At 38.2% G+C, this 16,739-nt stretch overlaps 2 protein-coding genes across 3 annotated transcripts in view; one reads left to right on the top strand and one right to left on the bottom strand.

Moving 5' to 3' along the window:
- Positions 1-97: 97 nt before the first annotated feature.
- plekha3 (pleckstrin homology domain containing, family A (phosphoinositide binding specific) member 3) lies at positions 98-8,166 on the top strand. Of its 2 annotated transcripts, none has more exons than XM_007890084.2 (8): positions 98-415; positions 2,563-2,679; positions 3,319-3,474; positions 4,520-4,659; positions 5,633-5,797; positions 5,968-6,011; positions 6,901-7,043; positions 7,772-8,166. In XM_007890084.2, the coding sequence occupies exons 1-8, from the start codon at positions 376-378 to the stop codon at positions 7,909-7,911; spliced, it is 945 nt and encodes a 314-aa protein (XP_007888275.1). In that variant the 5' UTR covers positions 98-375; the 3' UTR covers positions 7,912-8,166. The 2 variants fall into 2 exon arrangements, with proteins under 2 accessions (XP_007888275.1, XP_007888274.1); XM_007890083.2 differs by having other exon boundaries at positions 5,633-5,803.
- Positions 8,167-13,277: 5,111 nt separating this feature from the next.
- Positions 13,278-16,739, bottom strand: part of ttn.1 (titin, tandem duplicate 1) — a 227,881-nt gene continuing 224,419 nt past the window's right edge. Inside the window, 5 exon segments of the mRNA XM_042336317.1 lie at positions 13,278-14,675; positions 14,946-15,215; positions 15,541-15,694; positions 15,823-16,361; positions 16,450-16,606. Of these exon segments, the coding sequence (XP_042192251.1) occupies positions 14,377-14,675; positions 14,946-15,215; positions 15,541-15,694; positions 15,823-16,361; positions 16,450-16,606 (1,419 nt within the window). The 3' untranslated portion in view covers positions 13,278-14,376.

Here is a 16,739-nt window from a genome sequence, read left to right as displayed (position 1 = left end):
TGATTGGTGCCGCGCTCCGGCCGGCCCGGGGGCTGGGGCGGGCGGGCGGGCGGGAGGGCGTTCGTCTGCCTCTGCGTACGCAGCTTCCGCTGCAGGTGTCGGGACTCGGGGGCTCAGTGACGGGGGGGCGGGGTGTCGAGTCCGAGTCGAGTCTCCCTCCTTCCCCGCTCTGACCGTCTCCCAGGCCTGGCCCGGTTCGGTTCAGTTTAGGCCCCAGCCCGGCTCTGCTCTGCTCGGCCCGGTGATGAGACGTCGGCCGCCGCTCGCTCCACTCTGCTCGTCCCGCCGCCGCCGCCGCTGTTGTTGTTGTTGTTGTTGTTGCTGCTGCGTCGAGCGCGTCCTGCGGTGAGAGGGCGGAAACAAGAGCATGTGAACATGGAAGGGATTCTGCACAAGTGGACCAATTACCTGACCGGTAACTGCCCGCCCGGAGGGGGAGGGGGAGGGGGTCAGGGGTTCTGAGACTCGGGGGGGGGGGGGGGGGGTCAGGGATCCGGGGGAGAGGGGTCAGGGATACGATGGAGTTCAGGGAGATTTGCGGGGAGGCCTCAGGGAGATGGTGGGGGGGGTTAGGGAGATGGGGGGTGGTTAGGGAGATGGGGGGGTTAGGGAGATGGGGGGGCCTCAGGGAGATGGGGGGGGTTAGGAGATGGGGGGGCCTCAGGGAGATCGGGGGGGTGGTTAGGGAGATGGGGGGCCTCAGGGAGATGGGGGGTTAGGGAGATGGGGGGGCCTCAGGGAGATGGGGGGGTTAGGGAGATGGGGGGGGCCTCAGGGAGATGGGGGGGTTAGGGAGATGGGGGGGCCTCAGGGAGATGGGGGGGGGGGGGTTAGGGAGATGGGGGGGGGGTTAGGGAGATGGGGGGGGGCCTCAGGGAGATGGGGTGGGGGGGCCTCAGGGAGATGGGGTGGGGGGGCCTCAGGGAGATGGGGGAGGGCCTCAGGGAGATGGTGGGGGGGTCCTCAGGGAGATGGTGGGGGGTCCTCAGTGAGATGGTGGGGGGGCCTCAGGGAGATTGGGGGTGGGAGCTCAGGGAGACGGGGGGGGGGCTCAGGGAGGCGGAGATCAGGGAAAATAGAACTAATAATCCTTGTATTTGATACAGTGCCTTATCACGTCTCAAAGCGCTTCACAGACTGTACTGTAAAGTGCGGTGACTGTATGTTCTTCTGTTCTCGACATTGAGGATTTGTAACTTGTCACTTTGTGCTCTCACCAGACTTTTATCTTCCCCGGGGCCCTCTTTTTTAAAAGGCTGTGTGAGCGCAGAAGTTCAACAGCTCTTGTGTGTTTAAATTGACAAATGGTTATAAACTTGATACACCGTCCTTTCATTGCTGACTGAACTGTCCACTGACACAGAGAGTAAGTGTGTGGTTATAGCTTTGTAGGAGTCAGTTACAGAGGTATGGGGAAAAGGCAGGAAATTGGGACTGAAAGGATTGCTCTTTAAAGAGTCGGGACAGACGCAATGGGCTGAATGAACTTCTGTGCCATAAATTGCTATGGTTCTGTTAGCCACAGACCAGAAAGGTACCATTTTCAATCCTTTCCCTGTGTTTAGTTAGATAATCCTACTTACACCAGCAATGCAATGTTAAATGCGGTTATGGAGGAATTGAATTGGATTTGGTATGATAGCTCTCCTCAGTTCAGTTGAATAACCAGCTAAGATTTGCTGAAAATAACCATTTGAATGAAGCATCAGAGGAATACTGCTGTCAGTAGGACTGTGAAGCACGAGTTGCCATTTTCTAGAGATGGTCAGAGTAGTGTCCTCACAACTCTTGAGTGCTGATCTTGTGTTGAACAAAATGTTATGTCTATAATTAAGTTGATTTGTGATTATGTAATAAATTTATTTGAACAGTTTTAAGCTTGTGAAGTTTAAACTGTAGTTTTGTCAGTTAATTGCTAAATTCTTTATTGTGTGGATATGGGCTTGAAGTTATGCTCTATTTGGAAATTAGTCTCTGACTGACTGAATGAGACTTGGGTGAATGTACGACTTAGGCGATTATGATTTAGAAGATAAGACTTCTGTGAGTTTTACTATATATCCTGTGAAGCACTCTGAGACATCCTCCCAACATGAAATGTGCTATATCAAATGTAAGTATTATGATCACTCTTGCCCCTGGGTCAGTAAGGGTTGTGGATTCAAATCGTATGTCAGAGACCTTGACCACATAGTGCAGGTCAGCGCCTTGTAATGCAGATGCTTCAAACTTTCTGGACACAAGAAATGACATTAGGCATCCTGACACCCACACAATTGATTCATAGTAAAGTAAACCATACTTTAATTGCAAACAATATTTTTTAAAAAAATTAAAGAACATAACTAAAAAGTAAAACCTCCAAGGTAATGTAGATGCTTTGAAAACCACTGCTGTAATGCCATCTAATACTGAGCATCAAGATTATTTTTCACCTGTTCTCAAAAGTCACAGATCCTGGGACGAGTATAGTTCATAGATTCCCTGCACTTGGAAAGGTTTCCTCCTCTAAAAGCATATTTCCAGCAAAGCTTTTACGATGACTATTTTTCTCTCTTCCAGGTTGGCAGCCGCGTTGGTTTGTTTTGGACAGTGGTATACTTTCATACTATGACTCTCAGGACGATGTTAACAAAGGCAGTAAAGGAAGTATCAAAATGTCTGTGTGTGAAATTAAAGGTTTGCAATAAACTATTTTCTCATATCTCATCGAAAACGTAATTGACTTGATTAAATCGTGTTTAATGCCTTAACATATTTATACCAGAAACCAATAATTTTAAAAGGTATAATGTGGATTTATTATAATAATAATAATTTTTGCTTTTGATATAGTGCCTTATCACGTCTTTGAGACGTCTCAAAGCAATTCACAAAATATACTATGAAGTGAATTAACTGTATACTTTATGGGTGAATCTATTTGCTTAATACAAATAATAATAATAAAAAGCCTTGCATTTGATATAGCACTTTTCACGTCTTCTAGACGTTTTAAAGCGCATCACAGAATATACTGTAAAGTGAATTCACTGCATATTTGTGGCCAAACGCGGCAGCCAATTGCGCACAGCAGTGTCCCACAAACAGTTGTGGATTGAAATGACCAATTTATTATTGTTTTTTTTTCTTGAGGGATTATTATCAGGTGTGTGGAGTAAGGAAACTTTCCCAAGGTTAATGGTGTTTTGCTTCAAATTAGGTTTTGGTGACTTTTTGTTAAAAGTATCCCAAACTAATTTGAAAACATTCAAAGCTTGTTGAAACTTTAACTGACACACTAAGGTGTTTCATTCTTTACTTTTACCTTAACTTCAGTGCATCCAGCTGACAACACACGGATGGAGCTAATAATTCCTGGGGAGCAGCACTTCTATGTGAAATCAGTAAATGCTGCTGAAAGGCAGAGGTGGTTGGTAGCACTTGGGAGCTCAAAAGCTTGCTTGACCGATACCAGGACTAAAAAGGAAAAGGGTAAATTTGAAATTCTAGATAGAATTTATCATGTGCATTTGGAATCTGTAAACGGCCTATGATATTCTATTTATGCTGTTGAATGTTTCTCTTCTGCCATTTAGCCTGCCTGAAATTTATAAGTTTCATGGTCCTCATCCCATTAGAACCACATTAATGAATCATTATGTTTCATAAATGAATTTGCTGATCTCGTAAGTCTCATTGATAAATAAATGATACATAACAATACGTTTAATATAGCACCTTTTATGTTGGGAGGACGTCTTAAAAGGTTTCGCATGTTGGATGAGCCAGAGAGGCTGGTGAATAAAAATGAGACTTTGTGCTCAGATTGTTTATCCTGAGTTGAGCTGGTGGCCTTATTGACAGCGACTTGGTTGGCACTTCGGGAGAGAATGGCCAAGATGATTTAGTGCCTATTTTGAGGTTGTAGTCATATTTTAAATGCACAATAGGACTTATGATAAACCTAGGTATTGCCATTTTTAAGGAGAATGAAATGAAAAAGGAGAACAATTTGTACATTTTATTAATAAATATTACTGCATTGGATTTGATATCAAAAAATCATTATTAGTACTTTCCCTATATCAAATAATGCTCACATTAATATTACACCTGGAGCCTGACTCCTTCTGCCCTGGCATTTGGTGAAGTACGTTTAAGGTTAAGTTCAGCCAGGAAATGTCGGTACTGCCTGTATTATACAGTTCTTACAAATCCCTATTCTAGAAATATAGTATGTTCTATTTTTAATGCAATTGTTGTCTTAGTGATTCATGAGCCACGCTTCATTATAGGGAACACACAGACTGTACACTTTTGTACAAGATGTCTTGAAATCTGGAATAATGCACCTTTTAATATTAATATCAACTTCCCACTCTTAAAAAGGAATGGTTGCATTTTCTTTCAATAACAAAATTCACAGACGATTTAAAATTATTTCTCTCTGGCTGTCTCCTGGTCACATACATGTCTTGACATTTGTGTACTGTGCATACTGTGTTGTGTAAATTCTACATTTTTACTTGTGCTCTAGAAATCAGTGAAACCAATGAATCACTGAAAACTAAGATGTCAGAACTCCGATTATATTGTGATTTATTGATGCAACAAGTTCATACGATACAACAAGTTCATACGATGCAAGACCAGCCAAATTTGTCGCCGAATGCTGAGGTATGATGTCGTATATCTGAAGTTGTAATGGTGAATAGCTTACATTTTATAGTTCACTAAATTTTTTATCCTCAAGAGTTTTCAGTGGGAGCATTTGACTTCTAATCAGAGCTTTCTGAGTATTAATGTTGAACCTTGACCACTTTTCAACTGCTTTCCATAATTGAACAGCTGGTTTTTACTAGCTCTTACTATGTTTCTGGTTGACGTGCGCTGTGACCTTGAATACTTCTCGTCTAAAGGGAAAAGCTGTTCAGTAAGTGGCATGCAGCACATGACCTGTTTTTGTATTCTGAGGCAGATTTAACTAACTAGAGAAATCCCCAGCTTGGGTAAAGGAAGTATAGCATCGGGATTGCATCATCACTTTTTAAACTCCACTGCTTCATCCCTTTTGTTTTCTACTGTTTGATTCAGAGCAGACTATGCATCAAAAACCTCCCTGTGTTGCTCACAAACTATACTTTCTGGCTGATGTTTTCTGTAAAATGTAATTGTGCAAAGATTGAAGAGGAAGATGAGAGCTACAATAGCTATCACAATGTGTTACCTAAACAGCAAGGATCCATCCAACACATTCAATGCAATCTTGTCTGCAGTTGATCGATCATCCATTGTAACACTTCAATACGTATACAATCAGTCGCTCTTTCCTGCATTGTTGTTGAGTTAATTTTAAGCCTTTGTACTTTCCTGATCGTATCTGTTTGATTTGATGGTGTGACTAATTACATGCACCTAAAATTAGAGAAAAATAATAATATTTATAAATAGATTAAAATTGTAATTTAACAAACTGCAATAAAAAATTCCTTCTGGCTTATATTTTTGAAGATAAGATATTTTTAGGTTACTTCGCCATTCTGGTGTCTATTTGCACTGCGGTCTCTGAACAATCATCATTCGATCCTTTTAAAATATAGCCTTTGTTTGATGTATGTGCTTAAATGATCATTTTCTTTTTGCTTTCTAGAATATGAACGAAGCTTCTTCTTTGCTCAGTGCCACATGCAATACCTTCATCACAACTCTTGAGGAGTGTATGAAGATAGCCAATGCCAAGTTTAAGCCAGAAATGTTCCAGCTTTCTCACTCCGATCCACTTGTTTCTCCTGTGTCGCCTTCACCTGTTCAAATGGTTCGGGTATGATATATATTCAAGAAAAAAAACATGTCTACATTTTAATGGTATCTGTCAGCACAGTTGGTTGCTTTCAAAGGACTTGCACTTGATGTACACTAAGCTATTTTGTAAGCTTGATATAGATTCAATTCATGTTGGTAATTTTTTTAAATTACATTTTACAGATGAAACGTTCAATCAGTCATCCTGGAACCATTCCTTATGACAGGTAAGGAGAAGGAATTGTAATTTGGATATAATTAAATAATTTATGACATTAAGCATGACATTGTTTAGGTCTGATGTGTTTGTGCTGTTTCATTGAAGCAACAATACATCTATTTATTCACTAACTTGCAATTTTGACTAGAATTGCTATTGATATAAATGTTATTTGCTGTAGAACGTTTTGCCAAACACAAAGTGATTATTTCATAATTCTTCATTGTTCGGTGTAGCTACATATCAACATAGAACAGACTGGCAATTCATACTGCTTAAAACTGATCATAAAATCAAATAAGGCCACACACAAAAACTTACTGTTTTACAAAATTAAAAAATCTGAGCTATTTGATTTCTATTCTCTGCCTACTGTTATGTGTTATTTTGTAATAAATCTAACTGAATAGCTAAACCCCATATTCTAATGAATATTCATTTTATGGTTATTTTACAAAGCTGAAAATAAATTCCTGTTTTTGTTAGCTTTTCTTTCACTCACTGATTCGAAAGCACAAGGTCCTGTAAATGCTTTTGTGTATAAATATTATACCCAGTTTGGTGTTATGCAGATTTATTGCATTTCTTAATTTTAATTAAACTTAAATATAAAAATGTGGTATAAACAGAATATTTTTTTGGCAGTTGCCTTATTTACTGGATCAGTGTACTTGCTGGATATCAATTCTGTCCTATAGTGATTTCTTGCTGTTTTGTGGAATGTTTTCCTTATTACGCGGAAATAGTGCATTCTGCATTGGCATAGAAGAATGAGGAATTTCAAAGAGAAATTTTAAATTCATATTTGTGATAGTGAATACACATAGTGTGAATTTTACTTCTAGATATGGTCATTGGGGATTTTGAAATTTTAAAATGAGATTTTGTCTTATCAGAAAAATAGAAACAAATCATCAAAAGGAAAATATCGATGTACTAGCACGTGCAGAAGAAATAACATCTTTTAGATCTCACAGGAGAATAAGGACATATTCGGATACTGAATCTTATAGCGACAGTGCTCTTGAGAATGCAGAAAGTAAGTACTGAAATGGATATTGTTTGTTTGATCAAATGTTTAATTGCAAAGAACTTACTATATGATGAATAGCCAACCAAATATAAGTTTTGTCTATTCTCAGACGTGTAGACAGGACTTGGTGAAATTATTGGAAAACTGACACATAGCAGCTATGATCTAATAGAATGGTGGAACAGGCTGGAGGGTAGAATGGCCTACTCTTGTTCCTACCTGTAGGAACACGAGTAGGCCATTGTGGAGTCCTGTAGCTCATTGGTTAGAGTACTCGCTTTGCAAGCGAGAGACCTGAGTTCAATTCCAGGCAGAGGGCAAAACCTTGGGCAAGTTTCCTTACTCCACACAGAGCCTAATAATAATCCCTCCAAAACCAAAAACAATAATAAATTGGTCATTTTCAATCTACGACTGTTTGTGCGACATTGCTGTGCGCAATTGGCTGCCGCGTTCGCCCACAAATATACAGTCAATTCACTTTACAGTGTGTTCTGTGAAGCGCTTTGGGACGTCCTCCCGACGTGAAAAGCGCTATATCAAATGCAAGGATTATTATTATTATTATTACCTTCCAGTGTTTGATATCAAACCACTGCCTGACTTTTTTTTGTGGATTCAGTGTTCCCAGCTGAAGAAATGTGCATGGAGGTGATTGTTATTGGAAGGAGGGAGGTGAAATGTGTACACTGGAGCAAAATTGCAAACTAATCCTGCCTAATTTAATATTACAGAGACTGCTCAAAATATGCGAAATTTATTGTCTATCGCAAATGGTGAATTCACTCCAGTGACCATTCCAGAAGAAAATACTACAACCTTAAGGAAAAAGACTTCAGACATCGAGATGCCTTTGGTTACACTTTCAAGTTGAAAAACATTTGGACAGGATTGAAAAGATGGTCATTCGTTCTCCAACTAATGCTATGAGGTAACCTCTGGCGTTTAGATGTTACAGAAAAAGAAAATGGATCTGCAATTTCCTAGGAAAGGCGGCGTTTGCACTTTATATATAAAAAAACTACGCAAAATCAGTAAACTCAACAAGCTTACCCAATCTTGTTTCTATTTTTCAACAAATTGATGCTGTATTTCCTACACCATCGTGTAATAAATCAGTTAAAGTTTAGCGATTGTTTGCCCTAAAAGCTTGGTCTCGATGTAGCACATAGTGACATCACAGGTATAGAAGCATCTTGGTTGAAAAGTATGGAAATCACACGACTGAAGACAGCTTTGCCAAGTGTGTGTGCTCGCTGGCAGGCTGGGACTGGTACATGTCCTATGTATCACCTGTTCACCTATGGGAATGTTTCTAGAAGAACTGTCTCAATTTGTTTGCACTTTTTTGATGCTTGTGCATTTTCAGTTGAATCCATTTTATGTACTTCAGTCCTTCCTCGTCTTTAGATACAATTTTGTTTTAGTAGCAGCTGATGAGTACTATTTATATCAGAACCACAAATACTTATACAGAGGTAGTGCAACAAAGTTTAAAGCGATATGTTCTGTATTTATGGAATCATACACAGAAATTACGAATAAATTCTTCCCAATATAAATGTATGCAATTCAACACAAAAAGTCCATGAACTTGCCATATTTATCCAGAGAAAATAAATGAAATTATATGGAAATTTAACTAGCAAGAACATAAGAAATAAATTAATAATTTGGTTAAGCTGATTTTGTTTTTCTCAAAATAGTGGATCTGTAATAATAGATTTGTTTTTTTTAAAAAAAGAGTTTGCTTTGGGATCATTTAGTTCCATTTATTTTTCTTTGTTACCCTGTTAGGCTGTGCTGTACAACAACTTTACAGCTTGTCTGTCCACAGTGCTATCTGAATCTGGTCAAAGCAGTGGAGAATTGTCACGCCATAATTGTAAAGTGTAATTTCTTCTGGACTAGTATACTTGTGGGATGAAACAGCACTTTTATAGGCTTGTGCCGTACATAAATAATTGAGTTTCATTTTCACTGTGATACTTATATAAACAGCACTGCAAGCAGTTGCTTTGTGAAAGCATGAGAGTCCAATCTCTTTTTGCTGAAGCATATAAAAAAAGTGTTACTTTTATTGCAGAAATTAAATTGCTCACTAGATTTGACTAAAATGATTTTTTTAGCATTACAGATTTTATTGAAAGTTGCTTGTGTCCTAATTCCGTGTTTTAATCTTTATATGATATATATTTATATACATAATATATATTATATACTTAACAGTGTAGTTTTTATTTCTGTGTTTTGGTGGTCTCCAGTGTGAGTTGTAGCATTATGAAACAAGGAAGAGGATAAAACAAGATGTATTTTTTTATTTCAGCAAATAAGGTGAGAACAAATAAATCATTGTGTGCTTATTCATTATTCATTGGGCATTCAAATTTAGTTTAGCTGCATCCACTCCAGTTGTGGTGTGATCCAGATACTCGAGACTCTTCTCTGAAATTGACCATGTTGGAAGAATCAACATGTATACCTTGTTACGTAGTAATGTGGTAACTTATTACGTGTGATTTTCCTATGCATACAGATTATCCTGGGCTTTTTAATTTCTTGCCAGTGTCCCGTGGAGAACATTTTAACAGTGAAATGACCAAAATAGTACCAAGTCCAAAAGGAATGTATTCAGCCTGACCTCTGTTGATTAGCCAAATCAGCTCAAAGGTGATTAGCCACGTATTAGCTAAGCCAAAATATTAGGACTTGGATATAATAATTTATGATGAATTTAAAAATACCTATGGGTTAGCAGTGCATGTGACTTTGTAATCATATGTTTACAGTTTTTCTTTCACCAAAATTGAATGCTTTGAATATTAAGAAGGATTCAGCTGCAAAGTTAAAGATAACTAACTGCTTCCTGTAAGTTTTCATGCATTTTTGTACCATCAGTTTAGGAATTAACCCTTAATCTCCATATTCTATCTTAAAAGACATGGGAATATGTTTTGTTAGCGAACACTTCCATCAGTGAAGTCTTCCACAGTTAAATTCAAGACTGAGAATTTGCTATTAACACTTATTTTGCACTCTTATTATATTCGGTAGTGTCTATTTAAAATCTTATTTGTGGCCATAATGAGGAAGGAATCTTGGCAAGCATTTGAAGGTTTGTTAAATACATTGTAGGTTAGGCATTTTGAAGTATTACAAGTATGATCTTGCTAAGGTACTGTTGAGCCATTATGAAGATCCAAACGCATTCGATTTACAATGTTAATGTGTACACTGTGAAGTTTGCAAGCTGGAGAATATTTGTGTCTGTATGTGTGTGTGTACCCATTAGGATGTACATCTGGTATGTGCCATAGTCTTTTACTGCAATTTTGTAAATTGTATCTCTTCACATAATGCAATTGAATCTCTTATGAATCAAATTTATCTCCCTGCAGAAATAACTGGAAAAAAATATTGCCCCAACAGGATATGGCTAATCCAGACTTGTCGTTTATCCTCTTAATAGCAGAGATGTTATGAACAATATGCACTGTTGTTTTGCAATGAGCAGTTACTGCTGCCGGGTTTTCCCCCTGCAGTAATTAGTAATGTAAGGAATAGTTTTAAAAAGTTTGCCTCATTATTAAAAAGCATTTGATTTCTGATTCAGTTAGTAGCAATATTTCATCAGATTAGAATAATTATATTTGAATAATTTTACTGAATTATCCCGTGCTTCAATTTGATATTTGTTTGGCCGTCAACATTTCAGTCGGCACCACAAGATTAGGTGCATAATATATTTGAGGAAATGTAAAGTATATGTAGGCTAATGATTTTAATTTCTTTGTCAGCCTGACAAATGTGTTACTGGCAGATAAGTAATGAGTACTTAGGATCTATTAAAAATAGTTTTCAGCTGTTCAGATGGCACCATACCATTCACACCAGATGGGTTTGAATTATCTTGGATCTGTGCTAAGTTAACTAGCTGATCTATCTAGCTAGGACAGAAGTTGTATTACATTTAGCTTCAGTCCCCTGGGTGAGAGGTGAAAAATCAGCTGGAATGTCTATTCAGTAATCCTGACTGGAAGTGTGTGTGAGACAAAAGATCAGACTTCATTCTCATAGCTTTCACAAATAATCTGTCTTGATTTACATTAAAACCATGGATCTGTACCCTGGCATAAGGCTTTAGGAGAAATTATTAATTTAATAAATTGAGCCCTTGATTAAAGAGTAAATTCCACTCTTTAACAACTCTCTTCAAATGATATTTAAATATTTTCTAAATATTATCTATTTTCTAAATATTTTGAAAGATATTTAAAGCAGCAGTACTTTAGTGTGTGTGTGGACAGCAGTTTAGGTGAAGGAGAATTGGGCCATAGTGTTTTTGTTTTATTTTAACAAATTGTATACATTTTGCCTATAGTTTTTGTCACTCATTTTGGAATTTCTTGGTACATTATTATCTGGCCCCCATTTTATACTCAGCATCCTAACTCAACCCTTGCCTCTCACACTACAGCCTTGTCTACAATTCACATGACAGCTTGCAGTCTTTTCTAATTACTATGAACTTCAGTTTTTGTTCGAGGATAAACCAAACACATTAAATTGCTGTATAATGTTGATTTAGCCTCATGAACTGTCAATTTCTATCCCTCTTATGAGTGAAAATATAGAAATAATTGTATTAGGACTTTTATCTTTGGGTTGAGTTAGTCACCAGCATAACTCCGGGATTAAATCTAAAAAGGTTGTACTTTTTTTGCTTCTGTAGTTGGTTCTGTTTGTTTTGTATCAGTTCTTCTTAAATAAGGTACTTCTGGCACTTGCAGTGGAATCTTGACTTCTGCTAACTTTAGTTTGTTACTGGCAGTGAGGCTTTCCTCTATTACGACAGGTAATTGAGGTTTCATCAATGACACTCCAATGTTTGCTCCGCATTGCCTTAAAATCTGGGTGAAAAGTACGAAGTGTTCATAAAAGAAAACTTTACCACAAAATTTACAGCACGTGACATTTGAAAAACATTGAAATGATCATCCCGTTTGTGAAATACACTGCCAATCTGACCCACAAGTTATGCAATGTAATTTGTCTTGCCCATAATATTAGGATTTTTTGTTGCACAAGGCCAGGTGAATCAATCAGTCTTTGTGGCAGTAAAGATGCATCACAGAACACTTGGGTGCCATGGGCTGTTTTAGGGAGAGCACAAAGTTTTGTAAAAACCGCCATCGTGTTGGGTCATTTTTTTAAGTACGTCGACCAATCGATATTGGCTCAACAAACCAACCATTTTGATCTTGCATAAGTACTCAAACCATCTGAAGTAGCTTTTGCCAATGGGCTTCACTAATATTCCAGCCTTTAAGTCTGTGTAGGGACTGCGCCATGCATTGATTCATAGTAATGTCATTTTCATGGTTACAATTTCTTGTGTACAATCCAGTTCTTTATCAAAGCAATTGGCTCATCAATAAATTCAGGTGTATTAAACTGCATTTTTTTCTGTGTAACTATGTAAGAAAAATTTGTTGTTACATGGACAGAATCTTGGGGAATATTCTTGTATTAGAAATATATATTCAGACACTTGAAGTTCTAATTGTCCATTGCACTCTGGTGGTTGAGTGAATTTCAGAAATGCCTTGTACAAAAAAAGTAGACTACTTAGCTTTTTGGTGAAAATATGTGAACTCCTAATAAAAACTTTCTACAACTACTTTGCTTTATTCCCTGTTCTTGTCTATGTGAAGAACTGAAATTCTATATTGTACTCAGGATTTCTTTTGTATCTACATGAATCATAACAACTAAGGTATGGCTAAAATCGTTCCTTCAGATATAATAAAGTAACTTCTGGCATAAAGCATTCTACCCAAAATTACACTGAAATAGTATTTCTTCTGTGTTTCCGTGAATAGTAATACCATGCAAACGTTTAACTGTTCAGCGCCTTGGGATGTCCTTCTGACATGAAAAGTGCTTTATAAATGTCATTTTTTTGTACTTAGTGGGAGGGGTGATACTGGGTTTAATGAGTTGTGTCAACAGTGAGTGTCTGAAGCCTATCCCTAGGGTTGCCTTGAGCATTTTCCAAAATGTGTCTGTAAGGTGTATCATGCTGATTCAGAGAGGTGAATTGTAAATCTGGATTATTACCCCTACGTGATCTACTTAAACCCTTCTTTGAACCACCCCCCAACTCATTTGGGATTTTTTTTTACACAAATAATAGCTTTGTGAGTGCTTGGAATAAATCCAGGTATAAAAGAGAAACAGTTTGTGGGTGCAGAAAGCATGCTTTATTTCAATCAAAATTGCTATTTTAGTTTTCTAATCTCAAGAAGGTTCAATGATACAAGTTCACAGAAAAAACACTACATAGATCATTCTTTCAAAGTCAATGTTTGGGACGGTAAGTTGGTAGAGCACAGTAGTTCTTTTCACTGTGGTAAACTTCGGTTTCCTTAAGCCCGCAAAACAGACAACATGAAAGAAAATTCTATCACTACCACACGGGCACTCGATGAAAATCTGAACCTCCAGGAGAGAGCACTAGTTCTGCACAGGAGTACTTGGAATAGCCTGTTGAAATGTGTTTTTGCCAGGTCGATGTTACTTTTTCATTCAAACCAATCCAAGCAGTCACCGTGCCAGAAATAGTGCACATGAAAAGTGATTGTACAAAGTGACGGCCGCTTGCACTTTGACAATAGTCTCTAAAATAGTAAGTAGTCTGACATAGTCGGTCCACAGCTCAGGGCCATTTGTGCAGTTAACATGAGGGTTTTTGTCAACTGCACAAAAGGCCAAGCCTAATTTGATATACTTGTGGTTGCATGTACTTGGGTTCAGTACACGTAGGATTGTCTCTAGGGTGTAGGTTGTCTTCAACAGGGAGCCTCTCCACCTGCTGAGGTATTCTTAAGTCGTCAACATGGTGTTGAGGTACAAATTTTAGTTCCAGGTTGCTCAAGCTAGTCGTTTTGTTAAAACTTTCTCCTGTCAACCATTTCTTTCATAAGTTGCATTCAATATGTCATAAAACACAAGGTACAAAACTTCCATAACCGCTTAAATCGGCTATATACAGTATGTACATGTCACAGAAAAATGGTTAAAAATTCCTAAATCAGATGCACAATAATGTAATATTGCACACTCTACCCTTTGTTCAGAATTTGTCTGGTTTGGTATGGATGAACATTGTCGAGTTGGGTACAAAAATATGTAACATTATAATATATACAAAGTCAGAAATTTAAGTCCATATGAGTTAAGGCATCTTACATCATTGTTCTACAAGTCTGAAGAGTAAGTAAATAAGTAAGGTATTGTTTAAAGTGATACGTCAGCAAAGGTCAGTGGATACGGACCTTTAAATTGATCTAACTTCAATATTTACAGTGGCAGAATCTGATCCAAATTCATTTGTGAGTTTGAGAGTGTAATGTCCTGCATCACTTTCTTTAACACCTGTGATTATGAGTGTTGTCAGGTCATCCAGTGTTTCAAGATGGAATCGGCCACCCACTCCTTCACTAGAAAGAGATCTTCCCCCACAGGTCCAATTTACGTCTGGTGTAGGTTCACCTGAGAAGGCACACGCCACTGTTAGAACCTTCCCTTTCTCAACGGTGATATCTGATGGGAGAGCTTCAATTTTAGGAGAAGACCCTGTTAAAGAAACAGCAGACGAGGTTAGATTTCTTTTTTTGCGATGTTAAAATAACGAGTTGTTCACAACAATACTAATAATAGTAATCCTTGTATTTGATATAGCGCCTTATCATGTCTTTGAGACATCTCAAAGCGCTTCACAGAATATACCGTCAAGTGAACTGACTATTTTGTGGATGAAATGCGGCAGCCAGTTTCGTATAAAAATGATGATTGTACGTTTAACAAAAACGTGCGCACACGATGCTTCTTTCAGTACTTTCTCACCTTTGATGCAACCAGTTATCATTTTTCCTGCAGTTGCTTCGAGTTGACTCATACTTGCGTGCCCCATAAAAGAGCTTGAGCTCATGGATAACATTGATTCTTTCATAGATGACATGCTACTGGAAGACATGCTGGCAAATTTAACTTCCGACATGCTGCTGCTGGCTTCCTGTTTGCTCATTTGGACTGTCTTGGAAGAGAACCGTTCCTGCATGCTAGCAGAAGCACTCGTCTCCAGAACAACCATTTTAGCGGGTTCTTCAATCAGAGCTGTGGAGCACAGCAAATAAAAATGATGCACAAAAATGACATCACTTTTAATATAGCTTAAAGGTGAAGTCATCTGATCTTACAATGATCAGAAAACAAGTCCCACTTGAGAATACCATACAGAGTATATCTATATATAAAATATATATAAAGACCATTCTCTTTTAGAATGAAAACAAATCAATCCAGAATTTGTGTGTTAAAATTACAGAAGCCATTGCCAGATTTTTCTTCCATATGGTATTTCGGAAACTCAAGTAAAGGTACTTGTGTCCAAAGCACCAAGATCGTAATATCAAGTACTTCATTTGAAGCAGTGACATACCGAGCACATTCAAAGATGCTGTTGCAGAACACTGTCCATGGAAATTCTTTGCTGTCACTGTATACTTTCCACTGTCAGAGACTGTTGTGTTCAGAATTTCTAGTGTGTATTTGCTTTTAGAACGGCTCACTTTCATATTTCTTGTGATCGCAATCTGAAATATGAAAGCAGAAGCTTTTCATTACAAGCCAAAGAACACGCTCGCACTCACTTAGAAAAAAAAGTATTTTACTTGGAGGTGCAGGTAAACTGGCAGCATGCAGAAATGAACAAAGTACTTACAGCGTGGTTGTCTTTCAGCCACTCTACCTCTGGAGAAGGGTCTCCTGATACTTCGCAATTGAAAGACACATTTTGTCCTTCGTTAACATTTTGGGATTTGGGTTGTGCAACGAATGACGGGGCATTTGATTGACTATGTTTCACTATTAGATCAAATTGGCATTTTACTACTCCGTGTTCAGTTTTAGCCTCACAAGTGATTATTCCTTCGTCTGCGAAACTGACTGTTTTGATGGTTAAGGTGTGGTCGCTTCCAGACACACCATATCGGTAATCCTCGGAGTTCCTAAGCTCAGTACCGTTCAAGATCCATTTCACATTGGCAGCCTGCGGTATGCTGGCCTTAAGTATAACCTTCTGGCCATTTTCTGCATTCATGTGCATCTTGGAGGCTTTAATTTCTGTGTATGATGTTTTGACCTCTTCAAGCGTTAATGCTTGTTTGACAATCTGTTCCTCGACGACTGCTGTTTCATGTGCTTTAATCGAACTTTTTCTCTGTGATTCAACTCGCAGGCTATCGGTGGAGCTTTTGGAAGCTAGAAAATATAAAATACCATAAATTATATATAGGTTCATATTGAGGACTAATGCAATGTTCTAAAGGATTAGAACCAACGCCCCTACCTTTTACTGTCACTTTGCAGCTTGTGGATGCTGAGCCAGCTGAATTTCTAGCAGTACATCCGTAAACTCCGCAGTCAGATGTCTCAGTGTGGAGGACTTCAAGGCAAAAGCTACCGTGTTCTTCAAATATTTTATATTTGCTGCTCTGAGCAAGAGTCTGTAGAAATGAAGGAATAAAATAAATAAACATAAAACGACGACAACAACTTGCACATATATGGTGCCTCTCATCTGAGAGCACTTACTGAACAGATAATATGACTATTTAAAGTATTTCTAAATGCAGAAGC

Source organism: Callorhinchus milii, unplaced genomic scaffold, assembly GCF_018977255.1.
Source record: "Callorhinchus milii isolate IMCB2004 unplaced genomic scaffold, IMCB_Cmil_1.0 Scaffold6, whole genome shotgun sequence".
In the NCBI taxonomy this organism is placed as follows: domain Eukaryota; kingdom Metazoa; phylum Chordata; class Chondrichthyes; order Chimaeriformes; family Callorhinchidae; genus Callorhinchus; species Callorhinchus milii.
This window is presented reverse-complemented; position numbering and strand designations above follow the sequence as displayed.

What these genes read in the sequence shown, in the direction of transcription:
- plekha3 (XM_007890083.2), top strand. Translation starts at nt 376, where the DNA reads ATGGAAGGGATTCTGCACAAGTGGACCAATTACCTGACCG. An exon ending in GTCTGTGTGTGAAATTAAAG is followed by an intron (nt 2,680 to 3,318) that starts GTTTGCAATAAA and finishes CCTTAACTTCAG; the next exon opens with TGCATCCAGCTGACAACACA. An exon ending in ATTTGTCGCCGAATGCTGAG is followed by an intron (nt 4,660 to 5,632) that starts GTATGATGTCGT and finishes TTTGCTTTCTAG; the next exon opens with AATATGAACGAAGCTTCTTC.